Source organism: Sphaeramia orbicularis, chromosome 2 (assembly GCF_902148855.1).
Source record: "Sphaeramia orbicularis chromosome 2, fSphaOr1.1, whole genome shotgun sequence".
Taxonomy (NCBI): Eukaryota; Metazoa; Chordata; class Actinopteri; order Kurtiformes; family Apogonidae; genus Sphaeramia; species Sphaeramia orbicularis.
In genome coordinates, this window is record NC_043958.1 from 2,155,687 (window position 1) to 2,178,845 (window position 23,159).

General features: G+C 40.3%; 1 protein-coding gene across 1 annotated transcript; it reads left to right on the plus strand.

Annotated features, from left to right (window-relative positions):
• The first annotated feature begins 9,810 nt into the window (after positions 1 to 9,810).
• Positions 9,811 to 22,666, plus strand: LOC115436307 (NACHT, LRR and PYD domains-containing protein 12-like). Its single transcript, XM_030159152.1, has 9 exons — positions 9,811 to 9,973; positions 10,294 to 10,461; positions 13,242 to 13,311; positions 13,597 to 13,867; positions 16,026 to 17,814; positions 17,915 to 18,088; positions 20,372 to 20,545; positions 22,355 to 22,401; positions 22,623 to 22,666. Exons 2-9 carry the CDS (start codon positions 10,295 to 10,297, stop codon positions 22,664 to 22,666), a joined length of 2,736 nt encoding a protein of 911 aa, XP_030015012.1. The 5' UTR covers positions 9,811 to 9,973; position 10,294.
• Positions 22,667 to 23,159: the final 493 nt, after the last annotated feature.

Sequence of the window (23,159 nt, forward strand, 5' to 3'; positions counted from 1 at the left end):
GATGATGAGAAGCAGTATTTTCATACATGTGGAACAATTCTGACCAGATAATGATGACAGACGCTGCTAACAGACGCTAAATTTACCCAGAATTCAGGTGGTGGCTGGTGACACGGAAAGGCTAAAAACACAGAAATGAGGACGAGTAAAAACAAACAAAAATACGAGGAATCCAGTTTCCTCACACAAAGCACCAACAGGTCGAATGTACAAAACACATGAACCGACACAAAGGAGGAGGCTGAGGGACAGCGGCTTCCAGTGGGCGGGGCCTAAGGACTGAAGGACTGGACTTTTCTGAGCTGTGTCTGGTGTTCAGTCGTTCAGCAGGTTCCTGTGTGGAGGTTTCTGAGTTCTTCAGACCACGTTCCACCAGTGCAGAGCGTCCAGGTTCTTCTCAGCGCTCTGTTTGTCTGTGGACCAAAACCAGCCAACGAGTCCAATCCCTCCCATTGGTCAAATTAGTGAAATACAAAAATTACACTGAACATATTAACAATCAAGGATGTTAAAATCATTTTAGTTCAGGTTCCACATTCAGACCAATATGATCTATAGTAAAATACTATCATCACAATCTAGATATAATAACCACTTCAGATGTTTCTTTTTGTTTTAACTCTTAGGAGTCACCGTGTATTTTGGCTGTTCCTTCATATTTCTAATTATAAAACTGTTTATCTTTCTTTGTTTGGACTCATGTTTTTTTCCAGCCTAATCTCACCTGTGTAATACAGAGACAGTGTGTACAGTGTGTTCATACAGCATGTGTTCACCTAAACCTGAACCTAAAATCACACAAAAAACATGAAATCAAAGAAGGAAAAAAATTTGTTTTGTACTGCTATTCACCAAAAACATGCAGAACGAACTATTTTCATAACTTAGAATGAACATATAAATGTGAAAAATTGAAAAAGTAAAATCACATTATGAAAATGCTTACATTTACAAACTATCCTTTCACAAAAAAGGCAAATAATTTAAATAACCTAAAATCTCTTAAGAAAAATAAGTGCAGTTTTAACTAAATGTTGTTAACTTCCTAAATGTTTGTGTATTTGTAGATCCTCTGTGATCCTTAAGTTGCACATATGTAAGTGTGATAAGATGAGACAGAATATTGTTGCTGAGAAATGTCAGGTTCAGGTAAAACATATTTAAGCAAGTGTTAGTGTCTAGCTTGCAGGACTGTCAGACTCTCTTACACTGGAAAAACTCACTTTTACATTAAAGGGTAAATATTTCATCTTTGACAGTATGTGCAGATCTTTTATGGTGTTCTTAAAGGGGAGGAAAACATTGGAGGCATGCTCTGCTTGTATGTCAGCCATCAACAAAAGAGTATTGCTCTGTATTTAGTATACGTCTGTTTGTCTTTGTTTTATTTTATTTAAGTCTTTTTCACCTCGGAATAACTAAGTTAACTTTTGGACCACCAGTGACTTTTAAGGATGACTTATGTTTTGGACTGTGCCAAATATCGCATGTCACTGCCCTGCCACGTTTATCTTATTGAAAATAAGCCTTACTGTGATAGTTCTATTTTGCACCTGTGTTATTTGTTTTAGAGGGATTATTTTCTCTGAAAATTAATAAACTTACTTGTTGAAGGTAATTGTGAAATGTTTCTAAATGTAAACATGTTCATGATGTAATTTAAAGTTGTTTTATTTTTTATTTTTTGCTCCATCTGGAGACACATCCATAAACTCTTTGAAAACTGACATAAATGAAGACAAAAGGATGGACGAGTGGCTGTGTGTGTACCACTTCCATGTCCGTCACATGTTCTAAGGGTTTGTTTCAACTTCCCAGGATAAAAGTGCTACAGCCAAAGCTCTGGGGCTTAGCTCTGTAAGTACAATACTGCAAATACTGGAGTTTTTACAGGTTAATGGTCAACTCGCACTATTATCCCTGTAGGGAAATTCAGTCTCTGCATTTTACCGATCCGAATACACACACATCGTATCTTGCATTACCGTTTAGCATTAGCATACATTAGGAGCAGTGAGCTGCCATTGAGGGTGTTTCGGGAACTATTCCAGATCTTTATCAGTACTGTAGTCAAGGGCATCAACAAGAGTACTAACATATATGTACTTGTTTTTAACTTGTCTACAACGCTGACTGTACTGTTGGTTTCAGAAGATCTTAAACCCAGTTAAACTTCCTGTTAGGGATGTGCACTAACTGTTTTTTACAGCTGATATTGGTTGATGACTTCCTGCTTTTCGTAATGATGCCAATAACAAACAATAATAGTTCCCATTATTCAAATTCTTTTATTATTATTTCCAATCAGTGGTAAAACTCAGTTAATAGTAAAATAAAGGCTTCTTACGAACCAAAAGCCTATGGCTGCTTGAAATGGACAATAGACCAACAGTTTTCAGCTCCTTACTATTTATGTAAACACCCATCATTTGGTGATGATTGACCACTGTTTTCGGACATAATGTGTGTATAATGTGTCCCTATGGAGAGGAAAAGGCTTAAGGTGGACAACATCCACCAAACTGGGGTTGTTGTGATTTTTACAGAGGTGAAAGTGGGCATGACTAGAGATGTCCACACTGACTTTAGTGATGATTGATCACTGTTCTGGGGCATTGAGCTACATTAAGCTTTTTTCCGTTAACCCTTTAATTCCAGGTAAACATTAACATATTAATATGTTAATGTTTACCTGGAATCAGGGCTCAGGGGTTAAAGGGTTAATATGTGAACCTTTATGTCGAATCAGGGCTCAGACTAAAGTCCCAGAAAGACGCTTTAAACCAGAATCTGAGGGTGACTAAAGCGAACCGAGCATCGACAGGAAAAAATACTGTTAGTTCAGTGACACAAAGTACAACCAAGAAGTCCTCAGATACTTCTACTCATCCCCAACACAAAACACACTTAATGCTGTAGTCACATGACAAACCCAACCAGTCCATGGAAACCCTCCACACACCTGGAAGACACTGTTCAGGTCACAGAAGCCCTGGTTTGGTTTTTCCTCCAGAGGACTTTGAAGCCTTTAGATTTGGACGTGAAGGGGTTCATTTCCATCCCAACACTTAGAAAATCGAAGTCAAAGCCAGGACTCAGCTTAAAGACTCACATACTGACCTGGAAAACCGAGACGAACACCAGACGGACTGAGGTAAAACCTGTGAAGATGTTAATGCGCTGCGCAAATGAAAAATGTAAGTCTAAAATATAAACCAGGAAGTTCCAAACAGCATGGATTTAACTGTGTGTGTGTTAAGAAGAAAAAATTAAAAGACTGCCAGAGGAAAACAGAGAAGTAGTTCCAGCGGTGGAGGAATACGGTTTGACAGCGGCTCGGCTCAGTTGAAAGTCCTGTGAGTAGATGCATCTATGAGTGATTTCAGTTAGTAAATGTAATTTATAATGAGATATTGTGTAGAATAGAGTATATTTAGCATGGTTTGTCACAGTAAAATATATGTAATATCTACTGTTTAACAGCTCTGGACTGAACCACTTTAACTGGAACCGGTTTAATCCGGTCTGACCGGTTATTAGACTGTTAGCTTCTTCACTTAGCCTTTAGCATCAGTAACTGTCAAATATATTAGAAAAACATAGGAAACCACACCAGAAACTACTGTTGTGTGTCTGTAGCAGGGCTTTAGTCAGTTGTGTGTTTGTTGTAGTAGTTTTTAATCCATAATAAATGTAATTACAGTCCTACTCTGTGAGTTTGGGACAGTTTTCAGTAAATAGTCTTATCCATGCTATTTGTTAACCTCCCACAGTTACTGGTCTGCCCTGAATAGAACCTTATTAACAGCATGGTAAAAAAAACAAACAAACAAAAAAAAAAAAAACAACTAAAAACTATAAAAAAAAAAAAAACCTAACAAAAAGTAAGTTACGGAAGTTTTTTAGTCCAAACTTTACTGAGTTTTTTGTCAGGTTTAGGTCAGATGACGTCACCACCCCGGGACCCCACCCCGGCCACCATATTGAGGGTCCAACAGCAGCTGCTGCTTATCTACTGACCACATACTGTACATACCCTAACCCTACAAGGGGCATTATCAACAGAGAGTGTACAATAATATTCAGAGGGATTACATAAATATGGTACCTTGTACACAATAATCACAACAAATCCTTGTGTGTCTGGTTGGCTCAAAGTTTTTCTGTTTATCCTGGCTATGAATAAAGAATTGGTTAGAAACTTAACATGCACTCATATAATTATTAATAAGATGATGTTTACAGTGATTAGTTTAAAGGAAGATATTACCTTAAATATAATCTAAGGTAAAAAAAAAATAAATAAATAAAAAATGCTGTCTCCATTTGGACTCCTCTGGAGAGCCCTGAATTTTATTACTCTTGATAAGAATGATCTGTTCAATGATTTGCTTTAATCTAGAATTCTAGATGTGTTCACAAATGAACAATTTCCGATGTAAATGTTTTAATGAACTGTAATGAGAGACAGACTTGATTTTGAATACTTTCTGACTGTGTTACACAGGTCAGGAGTTTTGTTTGCCGAGATTTAAAGATAGAAGATCCCATCCAAGGCTGGTGAGTCCGAGCCCAAGATTCATTGTGTTGAAAGCTGAACTGCCTTTGGATGAACTGAACCGTGTTAACTGAGTGGTAGGATAAACCCAGATCCACCTGTTTGTCCTGCATATTCTGTTAGGAGGAAGATCATAAAAGGTCTACACATATTGTCAAAGAATAGATATATACCCTTTAATGTAAAAGGGAGTTTTACCAGTGTAAGAGTCTGACAGTCCTGCAATCCAGACACTACCACTTGGATAAATATGTTTTACCTGAACAAATCCGAACAACCTGACATTTCTCAGCAACAATATTCTACCTCATCTTATCACACTTACACATGTGCAACTTACAGATCACAGAGGATCTACAAATACACAGAACATTTTGTAAATTAACATTTAGTTAAAACTGCACTTATTTTTCTGAAGAGATTTTAGGTTATTCAGGTTATTTGCCTTTTTTGTGAAAGGATTGTTTATAAATGTAAACATCATAATGTGATTTTACTTCAGTTTTTCACATTTATATGTTCATTCTAAATTATGAAAATAGTTTGTTCTGCATGTTTTTGATGAAAAGCAGTACAAAAGTGACATTTTTTTCCCTTCTTTGATTTCATGTTTTTTGTGTGATTTTAGGTTCAGGTTTAGGTGAACACATGCTGTATGAACACACTGTACACACTGTCTCTGTATTACACAGGTGAGATTATGCTGGAAAAAAATGAGACCAAACAAAGAAAGATAAACAGTTTTATAATTAGAAATATTAAGGAGCAACTAAAATACACGGTGACTCCTAAGAGTTAAAACAAAAAGAAACATCTGAAGTGGTTATTATATCTAGATTGTGATGATAGTATTTTACTATAGATCATATTGGTCTGAATGTGGAACCTGAACTAAAATGATTTTAACATCCTTGATTGTTAATATATTCAGTGTAATTTTTGTATTTCACTAATTCGACCAATGGGAGGGATTGGACTCGTTGGCTGGTTTTGGTCCACAGACAAACAGAGCGCTGAGAAGAACCTGGACGCTCTGCACTGGTGGAACGTGGTCTGAAGAACTCAGAAACCTCCACACAGGAACCTGCTGAACGACTGAACACCAGACACAGCTCAGAAAAGTCCAGTCCTTCAGTCCTTAGGCCCCGCCCACTGGAAGCCGCTGTCCCTCAGCCTCCTCCTTTGTGTCGGTTCATGTGTTTTGTACATTCGACCTGTTGGTGCTTTGTGTGAGGAAACTGGATTCCTCGTATTTTTGTTTGTTTTTACTCGTCCTCATTTCTGTGTTTTTAGCCTTTCCGTGTCACCAGCCACCACCTGAATTCTGGGTAAATTTAGCGTCTGTTAGCAGCGTCTGTCATCATTATCTGGTCAGAATTGTTCCACATGTATGAAAATACTGCTTCTCATCATCAGTATTCTGAAATCAACTATGTTGTAGATTTACAGAAGTAGAAAATACAGATTTTAGGTTCATTTACACAAAAGTATGTTGTTCAATACTGTGCATATTTCATGATTTTATACATCACTGTGCTGAGCTAAAGTCAACTGATATGACTGGAGGAAATTTGGGGGGTCAGGAGGAAGTAATATTTTCATATATGCATGGAGCAAATCAGGTTTTATGTCTTTGGATCTAAACCAGAAATGTGTTCAACACTGGATCAGAATGTAGCTCAGGATTTGTTCCATATATTAGTGAAAATATTTCTTCCTAATGTTTGCAGTTCAGTCAGACTGATGCAAAAATGACAAAAGAATAAGAATTAAAATGTGGTTAATGTGGTATTTATTTAGTATCGTGTATCAGACACACTAAACATCTCATCTATAATGAATACATGACAAAATAATGTACATTTTCTATTTCATCATGAGTCAAATCCAAAATATTATTGTCTTTACAGATTTAATTTTCTGAAGCAGGATTTTCACACTTATAGACACACGAGATCCAGATTGAGAGGAAGTGACTGGAGCTGAAAGAGGAAGTAGATGTAGAACATATTTAAAACCCTTCATCACCATCACAGCGCAGTGGAACACATCCACATCCCCTTTGGTGAGTGTATTTATTCATATCTGTTTAAGATCAAGTGTACATTGATGTAGTGTGTATATTCTGAGGAGAATCTGTGTAAATATGTGCAGCTGTAAAGTTGGAGTTGTCGGCTCTCACTCAAACTACAAACACTCTCCTCCTTCATCAGTAATTATGATGTTTAGACTCTAAATGACAGATTACATTCTCTTTAAGTGAATATTATGCCTTTGGGAAGGTTTGAAATGAGGAAATCCTCTTGTTTCTGTCAAATATTGTTTTTGTCCCCAAAGACTGGAGTGTGTTTTTCTACCGTTGTCCACTCTATATGCTATTTATTTAGTATATTGTTTTTTTTTTATTAGTTTGGTCAAAGTTGTGGGTGTTGAGAGCTTGTACATATCGGATGTGACACTGCCAGCGGTAACAGCAGCTCCTCGTCATCAGACTTTATTCTTTTTTTTTTCTCAAAGGATTCAAACTAAAATCACAAATCTAACACCATTACAGATGATTTTTAGGTGAACGCTGGAGCTGCTGAGTGTGTTCATGTCTGTTAAGGTGCTGTAACTAAAACCAGTGGCATCTCTTTGCTTTATTTGAACCTCTCTGGCATCTAAACATGACTTTTCTAAGAGACTGTGTATTGTATCACAAGAGTTACGGTAGTTATTGTAAGAAAACACTTGTTCCAGTCAGTTGAAATCTGGAGGAGCTTTATGAAGCAGATCATGTTTATCTGCTGTACCTGAAAAGCTGATGTTTTAGTCTTTTCACAGGTCTGAATTATTGTGCGTTTGTCGTGCGGATGCTGTTTTCTGTAACCATGGCAATTGACACTCCTGTAACGGCAAACAAGCCACACGTTTGTGATAGATTGAATTAACCGGGTTCCTAAAAAGTCTGAAAAGTCTTGAATTTACAAATCTGCATTTAACACCTTAAAAAAGTCTTTTAAAGGTATTAATTTGAAATGGTAGGTCTGAAGTTATGTTACCATTAACTTGTTGTGTTTAAATATGTCTGGAAAATGTCCAAGCAGCAAAGAAAGTTCTGTTAGTTGACTCACTTCCACCAGTTTCAAACTGAAAATGTAGATTGAAATTAGGAACAGATTATTTATGTCTAACTTTGCAGCCCCTGGTGAGAAATGACTCAGAACGGTGGGAATCAAGGTGTTGGACACTCACAGTTACCATGGTAACCAGTTAGTAAACGTCATCATGACCACAACTCTTGTCAGTGTCAGGACGCTCTGATTGATCAGTAAATATGACAAGAAAGTCTGAATTTAGAGAAAATAGTTGTAACTTTACTGTCCTGTCATGAAGTTAAACTGAGTTTGATTCTACAATTGTTAATCATCAAATGACATTTTATTTCCATGTGTTTGACTGCAGATTTAAGATGCACTGGATCTGTGTTTTTATAGATTATGTTTGATTTAGTGCATATTGTAATTAGTCTTCTTCATTTATCAAATCGTAATGAAATACCAACATTCTAACACAGTAATATCACGTAGCTGCTTTAAAAGTGAAAAAAAAAACAAAAAACATTTGAGTTTCCAATCTAAGCTGACATATAATCAGTCTATAATCATCAGTCTATAATAATAAGTCTTTAATAATAAGTTTATAATCATAAGTCTATAATCATAAGTCTTTAATAATCAGTCTATAATAAGTCTTTAATAATCAGTCTATAATAATCAGTTTATAATAATCAGTCTATAACAATAAATCTATAATGATCAGTCTATAATAATCAGCCTATAATAATAATTCTTCTGTGTCCTGTCAGTTTATTCCCATCCATCCTTTCATCCTCTGATCAGGACACAGTTTTCAGTCTTTATGTGCTCTAACAGTCCACATCTGAACCAAAGGGTTTATGGAAACAGTTCAGTGTTTAACACCTGTTTTTCAAACACAGTTCACTCAATTTATTTGATCTGGAACAAACTATTACTTAGTTTGATGTAAATTATTAAGTAAATGTGTATTGAGTAAAACCACATTTTTAATCTCAAAGCTGTTAATAAATATAGTCATGCATTCTGTAATTGTATGGTTTTATTTTGCATTAATATAAAACCAGACAGACAGACTGGCTGTGACTTTAGGTCCAGTTTGAACTGTCAAAACCCGCTGCTCTGGGTCGGTTTAACCTGTTTCCAGTCAACCGGAGCGGGTCCGACTCAGAGGAGGAGGTTGTGGACTGAAACCTCTGTCCGTGTGTCCGGTCAGGGCTGGTTTCACATGGTCCAACTGAGGCTGAAGGTTCTGAAGATCCGTGGATCTGATGAACCGACACCATTTAACGAGCGTCACAGAACCGGGTAAAGACCGGAAGTAGGTGCAGGTCGACGGGGCGGTGGTCGGACCTGAACCTAGTCTGACACCTGAACCACAACACAAAATAATCAAATATGTAATAATAACTTTTAGGGAATAAAACCTGATCGTGTAGACGCCTCACCACGGTGCGTTCAGGGCCTGTGGGAACTCCTCCTGTTCTGACAATTGTCTGAAAAACACATATTATTGAACGTTTGTCCTGAAACATTAAATATTGAGTTGTCGATTGAGAAAAATCAAGTCTAACTAACTGTTTATTTCTTCATAGTTTGTTAATAATGCAGGAAAACTTCAGTGTGAAGGAGCAGTTCCTGTAAAAACCTAAAAGTAGGAACTTGTCAGTTTTTACAGTCCTACTTCTGCTTCTGGAGTGCAGACGCCCTTTCTGCCTGTAACCCTGCTGAAATGCTTTTAATGTTTCATATAAAGCACTTTGAATTGTCTTGTACATGACATGTGTTATATAAATAAACCTGCCTTGCCTTGTTCTGATTATTTTCATGATGATAATGTCTGTACAGACTAAAGGAAGGATGCACCTTCATAAGACGACTTCATGCACACATTTATCTGTAGTTTTAAATCATTTTTGAAATAAATTGTACTTATTCAGTTCATGATGGTTTTTATTTAAGGCAACTGGAATAAAGCTAAAGCACAAAGTCATTTTGCCTCTGGAGACTTTTCTAAATACAATCCATTTGCATGTCTGTATTAAATGAACTGTGAATCTGTTCATGACATAGAGCTGGAGTAAAGTAAGAGTATTAATGAGTCATGTTTTGTCTTCAGTTTTCTCAGCCACAAAAGAGTTGAGTAAATTTATAAATCATCCCTAACATGAAAAACAACTGATATTGAATTTTTGGGTCATTTCAGCCAGCTGGTTGGTTCAGAGCTCCTCCCACTGCAGCTGTTCACACCTGATGTCTTTACAGGTGATACTCACGTTGATCCAGGAAACAGCTCAGCGGTGACGAACACAAACCCTTTTCTGTCAGACGTCCACAGGTGAGTTTTATCTCTGACTCTGAATCCAATCATGATGGTTTGATCTAATTTTTTAACAATAAACTGATCTTTAAACATTTCACATGTTTCTTGTGTTGAAAGTGGATTCATGAAGGTTTTTTTTTTTTATTCAACCCTCTGCTGATGAGTTGTAGTCAGTGCTGCTGTTTTCTGTGTGTCCACCAGTTCATACAGTGATCTGATAGAAATGAGAGAAGAGGCAGTGAGTGGAGAAGCAGCTGGTGTTTGTCACGTAAAGGAGGAATCAGTGTGGATTCAGGTCTGGACTGATGGTCTGTGTTCTGGTGTGGATTCAACAGAATGGATCAGTGTGAGGACAGAGAAGAGGGAGCGCCTCTATGGAAGACCACCCACACCCAGCCCACAGGACCCGGACCTGGACCCGGACCCAGCTGTGTGTCCATGAAGAGTGATGACTCCATGGATCGAGGCATACAGTTTAAAACAGGACATGTTTCAGAACCTCAGTAAGTGAACCTCAGATCTGGTCCAGATTCACCAACAGGGTTTTCAGCTCAGTCAGTCCTAACTTGGGGTTCTGTGTTTGACCTAAAGTTAGTCCTGTTGCACTGTTGGTGTCACATGATCTTTTTCCTCAGTCTATGGTTCAGACACTTAACCTGATAAATGAAAACCTGCTTTAGTGGGAGCTGGTCCTGGATGATCCTGGATCAGAGTCTAGGGTTGATTGAAGGTCCATTGAACACCTTTGTATCATATGCAGGGGTGCAGCAATCAGTGAGGGGGGAATGCATGCAAAAAGATTGGAGCCAGTACAATATCAAGGGCTCCAACCTGGGCTTTGATAAACCTCTCACTCAATGGCTTTCACTCCCAAGAAGTTCAGTTACAGCTACTAGTCAATCAGTAGTAGAGAGGGGGTGGGTCTTGTAGAGAGGAACAAACTGGTTCGGAGCAGAGCCCCTTAAAGAGGTTTACGACAGGCTTTGATATCGCTGCTCTGGTGATCACATGGTTCATGTAAGCCTGAATTGTTCTAAACAAACCAAGCGCTGTTATGTTCTTCTGTGGGGCAGACAGCAGTGAACATGGTAAATCTGAAAATAAACCACACACAACTGTTGTGTCACTACTGTATGTACTGTTGTGTGTGTTCTACTTCTGAGTAGTGGGGCTGACCACTGAAAGGACTGACTTTATTATTTTAAAAATTTTAATTTGGGGGGGAAAGGTTGGTGTTAGCTTGGATAGGCTACTTATGTGAGTCGTGCTAACTTTACAAGTTCATTCATTCTGCAATTGTACTGTACTCATAAGGAGATAGACAATGGACCATTTTTAAGTTTTACTATTATAGGACTGAGGTCCAAGCAGAAAACAGTGGTTAGCTGTGAACACTCTGTGTCTGCCAAGCTCTGCTCTGATAACACACACAGTACGAAATTAACCAACGGATAGCATAGTTCTGTCGCTCTTTCTCACTCACTCACTCACTCACTCACTCACACACACACACACACACACACACACACACACACACACACACACACACACACACACACACACACACACACAAACAAAGTGGTTCTAGATATAGTTAGTTGTCCAATGTGAATTAAACAGCAGTGAAAAAATAAGATTATATGTATTAATGTTGTTTTGGCCCTGACCTCTTATTCATGGGGCAGTGAAAGCCCAAACCAAGCCTTATCCCGTCACTGTTGAAAGCTCAGCTCATACTTCCTAATGCAGATCCAGTGGTGGATCAATGAGCAGAATTACATTGTATTTGTGTAATACTCAAACAAGTAGTTTCCATCTGAAATTGCATGAAAAGGTGCTTTATGTATAATTTTCTAAATTTTCATCAGCAGGATCAGCAGGACCAGGGGCCAAATGGATAAAGACTTGTGTGGATTTCATACTGAAACCTGGCATACACTTACATCCAGAAAACTTCATACACACAAAAAAATCCTGATGAATAAAACTGAGCGTACGCCCGAGTACACACACTTCCTTTATACATCCCAATCAGCGTGGAATTGAGTGCATATGTTGGAGTACCTGACTCCTCCCTGTCCACACCCATATTTAAATATGCAAATCAGTATAAACAGGGTCTGCAGGTGGGATTCCCTCTGGGATTCCCCTCTCTGCAGGATTGCATGACGTCAAGGTGGACGTGAAGTGCAGGCCAAAACAGGCAGAAGGAGAAAAAGGCGAACTCAGCCTGTTTGAGCAGAGAGTCACCACTATAGTGGGCGACACTGGTTTCACAGGAGTAGGGGGAGTGGGGCATATGTGGGTGACTCAGATCACCTCCAAGGTAAATATATATTTAGCATATATGTAACTCACACATTAGTTCATTCTACAGGTCATACAATAGTCTGATCACAGCCAAACTAGATAAAGGTTCATGTGTAATCATGTCAGGATATCAAAGAGGAAATCAAAGACTGTGACTCATGTTTAATCACTCAGTTTATTATTTTAAATAGACAATGAGGCAAAAGACTGTGAGATGCAGTATCAACCTCCTGTCACAGAGGCTTCCTGTTGCCTCCCCAGCGTTAGCTGATCCTCCGGTCCGCCACAGCCAGCTGCTGATGCCCGTCCAACTGCCATGGGTCCATGTTGACCTGAGTCACATTAGGACATCGTCGAGGACAATTGGTGGCGTCAATGAGCGCCTGAACCGACTAATAAATATTTTCACAGACAGTAATACTATATTAAATGCATTTATCAACCAGTGAATATTGTGTCCTTGTGTCTTTACATGGTTGTTGCCGAGCTAAATATCTTCCTGGGCAGGATTGGCATTAATGGGTCCAGGGTTGGTCTGGTTGGTTCTGGTGGGGGTAGTGCTGCTCTGGCAGTAGGATGGTGTACCGGTGTGTTAATACTTCATCTGTGAATCTCTGATGTGCACATCAATCGGAGGAATGACCTTTTTCATATTATTAACAGTTTCCCAGTATCACCTCTAAGTGTTGCCAGAGGTTCAAAAGCACTAGAAATGTGCATACGCCAGCTATGGACTTGGTGTGGGGGACTACACATTGCCAGGGATATTTCACTCTTTATACATCTGAATGTGAGCGTGGAAGAGGGCATACGCCATGTTTTTGGGCGTACGCACCCTTTATACATGAGGCCCCAGGACACCTTTCCCACTACAGGGGGTCATGTGACTCATGTTGACGTCCAGGTGTGTCCGCCTGTTGGTGTCAGTGTGGACAGACATAATGTGAGCTCATTGTTGATGATTGGTCCACAGAGTGGAGCAGCAGAGCTCAGAGGTTCCCAGTGATCCACAACATCAGACTCAGATGGACTCCACATTTAAGGTGTGTACATGTCCAACATCTACTGGTCCATCTGTTCTGTCCAGTCATCTGCTGCTGGTTTTTCCAATAATGTCCAATGCTCATGCAGTACAGGTTCTTCATGTGGAACTCTTCAGGATGTTTTTGTCTTTTATATAAAATGAATGATGGTTATATAATCTATGTCTGAAACATTTGGACAGAAGGTTCATTAAACCTGAGGATTACGTTGATGAACAGGTTAATGATCACATCAGATACAGACCTGGTTGTTTAAGGTGAAAATGTTCTTTTGGATCTTTACAGGAAACACAGATGACGGCACTTAAAGAACATCTGTTTGATACTCTGAAGGATTTGGTCGATGATGACTTTAAAGAGTTCAAGTGGTTCTTGAACAATGAAAAACCAACCATTCCAATAAGTCGACTGGAGAACGCAGACCGGATGGACACGGTGGATCTGATGGTCCAGACCTACTACACAGATACTCCAAGAGTCACTGTAACGATTCTGGAGAAGATGAAGAAGACTGATCTGGTGAAGAAACTTTCAAAAAACATCCCAGTATCTGAAGGTCAGTCTTTAATCAGTAATTAGTAAAGTAAGAGGTTCCATATTTTATGACCCTGTGACACATTAAACACAAGGACAGTGGTAATGTTGTTTACATCTGTTCAGACGCAGCAGAATTCTATGAATATTCATATTGTGTCCTGGTAACATTCAAACCCCTCAGAGCATCAGTTTAAAGACCAGCTAAATGTGTGAAGGCAGTCATCATCTGGATTTATATTAACAATCTAAGGTGAACTCAACACAGTTTAGTCAAACTAAAAACACCAGCAAATTCAGACTGAGGATGAAGCACAACTGTGTTACACAAACAGTCTATTTAATAAATGACATTTATTTTATTTTAACCATAATTATATTTTTATTTATTAACTGCAAAATACATAAACTCACCCAAAACAAATTGAACAAATAAATGTAAAAGCAAGTTAAAAACTGTAAAAGGCTCAACTGATGTTAGGAACATTATTATTATTATGACTAGTGCATTGACCCATTGGGAACCACGGGTTCTAGATGTGGTAGTGTTAATGCTGGGGAGAGCTAATTAGCTGAGATATTTAATATGGAGATGGGACTATTCCTCAACTATAGGTATCAATTTGGCCTGTTAAAAACATCTCAATTTCTCTGAACTTTGCAGATACATACACACACACAGACACTCTGAGACCTTTCAGTATAATGATATAGATTATTATTATTATTATTATTATTGTTACTACTACTACTATTATTATTATCAATGAAGCAAATGGACAAATAATATAAACTAAAACATAAGCAGCTGTTCTTTCAGAATCCAGTCATGTAGTTTTCTCAGTTACTCAAAGTCATGGCCACTAATGAGACTTGTGGGGGGCATGTCATTCATGGGGGTGGACGATGTTTTCTGGGGGCATCAGGTAGTCAATGATAAGGTGAGGGGAGTTTTATCTGCAGAGCTGTATAACCCACCATGTCCTCCACATACAGGTCTGTCATGTTACATCCCAGCCGAGGGGTTTACTGAGACGTACATACAGTAATATGCTCTTTTGTCCCCTCCCAGCTCCCAAACACACACGTCAGTCCAACACTGCAGTCCAAATATTAATCATTAAATAACTAAGGGGGGTTAGGGGAGGGCTCGGCTAAAACAACAAATAAAAAGTCTTCTTCAAGGTTCAAACTAAATTCTCTAATCCAAAACAAAATGCAAGAAATAAAATACATTAAACTAACCTAAACTCCCTAACCAAAAACAGGAGAAAAGGTGAAAACAAAAGAGCTGCCCTCCCCTACCAGAAAACAGGACTGATTCACAAAAGAAAACACTATTTAAATCTATTTACAATTTTACAAACTAACAGTCACAAAGGCACTCACGACAACTGATGACCAAAACATACACACACATCTTGGTTGGATCTTGGTTGTTGGGTGTTGGCAGGGAGCAAAAAGAGACCGAGCTGGAGGATCCAGGGCCATTTTTAAAGGGGCTGGGTAATCTGGCTCCACTAATCCCCATCTTTACCTGCATGAGAAATGAAAAAGACCCAAACAGACACAGCACCCCTACAGGGCTGGGGGAGAACACACACTATACAGATACATATATACATATAAACACAAATAGACAAATTATGACCCAGGGTCATAACAGTCAAGTTACTGTTAGAACTTACGTACCATGCCAACCACTCCACCCCCAGCCCACCAATTTTTTGGACACAGGGGGGCGGCAGTTGGCTTATGATGCCGTTAGTGGGGTTTCTCAAAAAAGGTTGAGAAACCCTGTTGTGGATTAAAGAGTTCTAAAGGACATTTCAAAGGGAACAAAGATGATATTCAGAATTAATGATCAATGATGATACAAAACTACAGAGAAGACAAAGTGTTGTCAATAACATCAATTTAGTTTGTTTGAATAATCATTTATTGAAGACACTGAAGTGTTCTTCATGTACAAATACACATACTGTCCTCCAGCTGAATGTCATGGATATGAGAAAAGACACATGAACAATAAACTCATCAAATGAGAGGAAATGAATGACTGGACCTGAATTCACACAGAATCTGTAACATAATTATATGATACTAGGAGAAATGGGAAACATTCTCCTTCCATTTGTGTTTGGAACATCCTCTTAATTGTCTTCTTTGTCTTCTCTCAGAGAGCATTAACCAGGGTCGGCGAGAACTGAAGGTTAACCTGCAGCAGAAGTTTGAGTGTGTGTTTGAGGGCATCGCTAAAGCAGGAAACCCAACCCTCCTGAACCAGATCTACACAGAGCTCTACATCACAGAGGGAGGGGCTACAGAGGTCAACCAGGAACATGAGGTCAGACAGATTGAAACAGCATCCAGGAACCCACACAGACCACCACCAACCATCACATGTGCAGATATCTTTAAAAGACCACCTGACAGACATGAACCAATCAGAACAGTGCTGACAAAGGGTGTGGCCGGCATCGGGAAAACAGTCTTAACACAGAAGTTCAGTCTGGACTGGGCTGAAGACAAAGCCAACCAGGACATCCACTTCATATTTCCATTCACCTTCAGAGAGCTGAATGTGCTGAAAGAGGAGAAGGTCAGTTTGGTGGAACTCATTCATTACTTCTTTGATGAAATAAAAGAAGCAGGAATCTGGAGGTTTGAAAAACTCCAGGTGGTGTTCATCTTAGATGGTCTGGATGAGTGTCGACCTCCTCTGGACTTCAACAACACTCAGATCCTGACTGATGTTACAAAGTCCACCTCAGTGGATGTGCTGCTGATGAACCTCATCAGGGGGAACCTGCTTCGCTCTGCTCGCCTCTGGATAACCACACGACCTGCAGCAGCCAATCAGATCCCTGCTCAGTGTGTTCATAGGGTGACAGAGGTCAGAGGGTTCACTGACCCCCAGAAGGAGGAGTACTTCAGGAAGAGGTTCACAGATGAAGAACAGAGCAACACAATCATCTCCCACATCAAGACGTCACGAAGCGTCCACATCATGTGTTACATCCCAGTCTTCTGTTGGATCACTGCTAATGTTCTGGAGGACATGTTGAAGACCACAGAGGGAGGAGAACTGCCCAAGACCCTGACTGAGATGTACATCCACTTCCTGGAGGTTCAGGCCAAACAGAAGAACATCAAGTATGATGGAAGATCTGGGACAGATCCAGCCTGGAGTCCAGAGACCAGGAAGATGATCAAGTCTCTGGGAAAACTGGCCTTTAAGCAGCTGAAGAAAGGAAAGCTGATCTTCTATGAAAAAGACCTGACAGAGTGTGGCATCGATATCAGATCAGCCTCAGTGTACTCAGGAGTGTTCACACAGGTCTTTAAAGAGGAGAGAGGAGCACGCCAGGTCAAGATGTTCTGCTTCATCCATCTGAGTGTCCTGGAGTTTCTGGCTGCTCTTCATGTCCATCAGACCTTCATCAACACAGGAGTCAATCTGCTGTCAGAAGAACAAAGTTTTTGGTCTAAACTATTTAAGAACAAATATGTGATGTTCTACCAGACCGCTGTGGACCAGGCCTTACAGAGTCCAAATGGACACCTGGACCTGTTCCTGCGCTTCCTCCTGGGTCTATCACTGCCGACCAATCAGAGCCTCCTACAAGATCTGATGGAACAGACAGGAAGTAGCTCAGAGACAAAGAAGAAGACAGTTGAGTACATCAAGGACAAGATCAATGAGAATCTGTCTGTAGAGAAAAGCATCAACCTGTTCCACTGTCTGAATGAACTGGAGGATCGATCTCTGGTGGATCAGATCCAACTGTACCTGACAGATGGACGTCTCTCCAGGTCTGATCTGTCTCCTGCTCAGTGGTCAGCTCTGGTCTTCATGTTACTGTCATCAGATAAAGATCTGGATGAGTTTGACCTGAACAAATACTCTGGTTCAGAGGAGGCTCTTCTGAATTTGCTGCCAGTCGTCAAAGCCTCCAACAAAGCTGTGTGAGAAGAACCAGAGAAAGAATTTCATTTATGAATCCATCCTTTTAACAAAATAGATCAATAAGTTCACACTCATTTTCGCCATTTGTTTTCTGTCCAGACTGAGTTACTGTAACCTGTCAGAGAGAAGCTGTGAAGGTCTGTCCTCAGTTCTCAGATCCCAGTGCTCTACTCTGATACATCTGGACCTCAGCACTAATGACCTGAAGGATTCAGGACTGAAGATCCTGTCAGATGGACTAAGGAGTCCAGACTGTAAACTGGAGACTCTCAGGTCAGATAAAGTTAGAATCTGAATTCAATTATTTCTGATCTTTTGGTTTTGAGTGAGTTTTATTAAAACATGTTCTACTTGTTCAAATGCAGGTGTATTAGATCTAGAGCTGCACAATCCAGTCAAATGTAATCACTAAATCAACCTGTGTAATTATAAAATGGAAAAAGACGACAATTTAAAGGTCAGGGTTGAGGTGGATTTAGGGTGATTCAAATAGAAAATTAGGGAATAAAAGTTCAACACAACCTCTTTTCTATGGTAGTGTTTTGATTTAGTGACACTGAGCAGATGGAGATACTGTGGAAAACAGGAAAAATGAAAATCACAACATTTAAGTGTTTCTAACTCCTGTATTTTTAGACTAGTTTCAGTTTTACCCCTCTGCCAATTTAATTTTATCTAATGTAATTATAGGGCAGTAACTTTCAACAGAATCTAACACTATATTTGGCCGAGGGAGATTAAATGTGCGCAGCACGTTATGTTTGACGTGACTTTGTTAAATGATTAATCTGTGCTTTTGTCTCCAAAAATAAGAAAACAGACTCAAATGACAAAAACATGGAGTTTTTCATTAAATTGTGCAGCTTTTATTTAGATCTGAGCAGGTGTACAAAGTGAAATCTATGTGGACTGTGACAATAATAATAATGGATTAGAGTTATAGAATGCTTTTCTCTTTACACCAGGGATTAAAGATCTCCGTCAAATGATAAAATTGAGGGGGGAGAAAAGTCATATTGAAGTAACTTCCCCACGTGTTTCACGGAGTCCAGTCGCTATCCTGTCCTGGGTCTGGGTCTGCTGTCCTGGGTCTGGGTCTGCTGTCCTGGGTCTGGGTCTGCTGTCCTGGGTCTGCAGGTGTTTAACACAGGCTCAGGGGGCTGATAGGTTTAACAGTGATGATAATAAGATGACTTCTTTATTTTTATGTCGGGAGGACAGATTGATGACTGTTTCTCTTTGGAAGGAAACGCTGCTCATTCTGTGCCTCAGAAACACATGGACAAGTTCAGCTTTACCGAAGTTCAGCCTCCAGACTAACTGTAGTTTAGTGCGAACAAGTAGCTTTCATTATGAAAGAACCACAGCGAAAAGGGGAGAAGACAGAACTGATCTACATGGACCTTCATGTTTGGGTTAATAGCTTGTTTCCTCTTGCCGGTATATGACTAGTGCGTGTGTGTGTTTGTGTGTGTGTGTGTGTGTGTGTGTGTATGTGCCCTTCCCGTGCGTGCGGCTGTGCGCGCCGCGGCTTTACGCGGTTACGCGCCCGACTGCATAAGTGCTTTATTTGGACCCGTTTAGCGTCTTATTTCTATCTGTGTGGTACAGTACGAAGATAAAATTGAATGAATGAGTAACACCCTTGGTATTTGCAAAGCCACTGTATTTTAAATACCCTCAGAGAGGATCTGGAACGGAATATATAAATATATAGAAATATAAAAGCAGAAAAAATAAAAGATTAGTTGGTTAGGGTTACATTTACACAGACATTTTCCCCAAAATTCCTGTGCTGTTGGAGTTGCAGTTATGTTTTAGGAGTTCCTAAATTGTTTACTAAAAAGTTTTTCACTCATTTTTTGCAGTAAAGTTTTCTTCTAGTTATTATTTTCACTTGCTTCAAAGGTTTTCATCCCCTTTTAAATTAACCAGAGAACACCAAAATTGACCTGAAGCTTCAAAAATTTTCTGGGGGAGGACCCCCAGACCCCCCACCAATACCACTCATGACATTTTTTCTCTCCATGTTACTAATCTTCTACACCTGTACACTCTCCCATTCAGTGTGTTTTACAGTATTGCCAAATTTGACTATATAAACTTGTACGCTATAGGAGTATTGTATTGCATCATTTTTAATAGTGGACAATGATTTTGACCAGAAGAAAATTTTCAGTCAGATGAAAAATTTTTGCTTTAATCCCTGCTTTACACATACTCAAAGTGCGTACAATGGATCCATTATTCATTCACTCACACATTCACATTTTGATGGTGTTAAACTACGTTTGTAGCCACAGTGGTTCAGAGGCAGGCTGACGGAAGCGTGGCTGCCGATCCACGTCCGACCACCACCAAACATTGACATGCATTCGTACACCAGTGTGAGTAGCAGCACTGGAGGCAAAGTGACTGAAGTGTCTTGCCCAAGGACACAACAGCACATGACTAGGACATAATGGGATTCGAACCACCAACCCTTTGGTTATTGGACACCTGATGGTCCTTCAGTTCAGACCTGACTCTAATCCAAATATCATCTGTGTCCTCCAGGTTGAGTATCTGTAACCTGTCAGAGAGAAGCTGTGAAGGTCTGTCCTCAGTTCTCAGATCCCAGTCCTCTAGTCTGACTCTTCTGGATCTCAGCAACAATGACCTGAAGGATTCAGGACTGAAGATCCTGTCAGATGGACTAAGGAGTCCAGACTGTAAACTGGAGACTCTCAGGTTTGGATTGTTGAACCAGTGTAAACGATGATGATTAAATCCATGATGTACATGTAGTGGATCAGTCTGACCTGGTTTTCAAATCAGCTGTTCAGTGTCTGACATGAAACACATGCATGTTCCTGTATTTCCAGTGGAACCTCGCAGTACCAGTGCACTGTAGCACCACAAATTCCCTTTACCAGTTTGGTCTGGAAGTAGGAGTGTAAATTGTAAATTCAAACACTGGAACCCAAGAACTATTGAACCTTTGATTTGGAGGTGAAGGATGTTCATTTATGCACTTGATGTTTTTGGACCAATATCTGTACATTTGTGTATTTATTTGGTCAAAGTAAATCTTCATAATACTAAATTTGTCTGGGAAACAAAACACCTGGGGCCTCATGTACAAAGACTTGCGTGGATTTCATACTGAAACCTGCCGTACGCCCAAATCCAGAAAAGTCCAAACGCACAAAAAAATCCAGATGTATAAAACTGTGCATACGCCCGAATCCAAGTACACTTCCTTTATTCATCCCAATCAGCAAGGAATTGAGCGCATATGTTGGAGTACCTGACTCCTCCCTCTCCACGCCCACATTTAAATATGCAAATCAGCATAAACAGGGTCTGCAGGTGAGGTTCCCTCTGGGATTCCCCTGTCTGCGTGATCAGATGATGACGTCAAGGTGGACGCGAAGCGGAGGACGAAACAGACGGAAGGAGAAAAGAGACGAACTGAGACCGTTTGAGGAAAGAGTCGCCGATATTGTGACACTTTTCTTACAGGGCTGACGCCGATCACCCCCAAGATAAATATATATTTAGTATTAGTGTAAGTCACACATTAGTTCATTCTATGGGTCATACACAGTCTGATCACAGACAAACTAGATAAAGGTTCATGTGTGATCATGTCAGGATATCAAAGAGGAAATCAAAGACTCTGACTCATGTTTAATCACTCAAATTATTATTTTCCAACAATGAGACAGAAGACAGTCAGACCCAGTATCATCCTCCTGTCACAGAGGCTTCTGTTGACTCCCCAGTGTTAGCCGGTCCTCCGGTCCGCCACAGCCTACTGCTGGTGCCCGTCCGACCGACATGGGTCGGTGCTGACCCGAGTCACATCAGGACATCATGAGGACAATGGGCGGAGTCAATGAGCGACTGGACTGACTAATAAATGTTCTCACAGACATGAACACTATATTTATCAACCTATGAATTTTATGTCCTTGTCTCTTTGCTGTTGCTGAATGTCCTCCCGGGCAGGATTGGCACTGATGGATACAGGGTCTAATTGGTTCTGGTTCTGGTGGTGGATGTGCTGCTCTGACAGTAGGATCTCTTGCGCGGTGTGTTCATTGTTCTTCTGTGTATCTCTGATGTGCCCATCAATCAGAGGAATGACCTTTTTCACATTATTAACAGTTTCTCAGTGTCACCTCTAAGTGTCGCCAATGGTTCCAAAGCACTAGAAACGTGCGTACGCCAGCTATGGAGTGGGCGTGAAGGACCGCATATTTCCACGGTCACGTCACTCTGTATACATCTGAACGTGAGCGTGGAAAAGGGCGTACGCCAGGTTTTTGTGCGTACACACGCTTTGTACATGAGGCCCCTGGTCTTTCCAGACTTTGGACAGACTGGACTCATCTTAGTCTGTGTTCAGATCTTGTCCTGAACCGAGTCAGTCCAATAGAAACTGGCTCCAGGTCAGTCCCATTTGTGCTGAAATCCATCCACAGAAGAACTGTGTCCAACAGCTGACGCTGCTTCTTTTCCTCCTCAGATGATGTGTGATGTTTTGTGTTGCAGACTGTCAGGATGTCTGATCACAGAGGAAGGATGTTCTTCTCTGGTCTCAGCCCTACAGTCCAATCCGTCCCATCTCAGACTGCTAGACCTGAGCTACAACCATCCAGGAGCCTCAGGACAGGAGCTGTGTGCTCTAGTGGAGGATCCACACTGGACACTGGACACTGTCAGGTATGGACTGAGCTGATGCACACACACAGAATGTGTGATAGAACAGGTGGAGCTGACAGGAACACTGTCACAGCTGAGTCCACATCCTGGACTGAAGTTCCAGACCACGGTCACAGACCCAGACCTTCAATAAGGGACTGACAGGAACCATGGACTGGATGTGAACAGAAAAGCTGGAGTGGGTCACAGTGATGTCATGTCCATGTTTAATGCTGCTCTGACCCCCTCCTCCTCCTTTCAGGTTGGAGCCCAGTGGAGTCCGATGGTTGAGACCAGGTCTGAGGAAGTGTAAGTGGATTTACATTGGATTAAAGATGAAACCCAAGCCGTTATGTGGACCTGCCAACCTACTATTAGTGAAGGTCCACAGTCAGTGAGTGTGTGTGCAGCTGTAAACACTCAGCTGTGGGTCATAGTGGGTGGATGAACCAGTGGTCCAGTGGTTAGAGCTGGATGGACCCTTGGATCCATGTCACCCCCTACTCTGTGTCCCAGGGTTAGAGTTTCATCCACTGTCACTGTCCAAGACAGAAAAGAGCCCAAAAGGATGAAAAACCAGTAGATTTAGTTCAAGATGAAGCAGGTTGAACTGAAACGAACCAGTTCCTTTAATAAACATTTATGATCTGCGCTA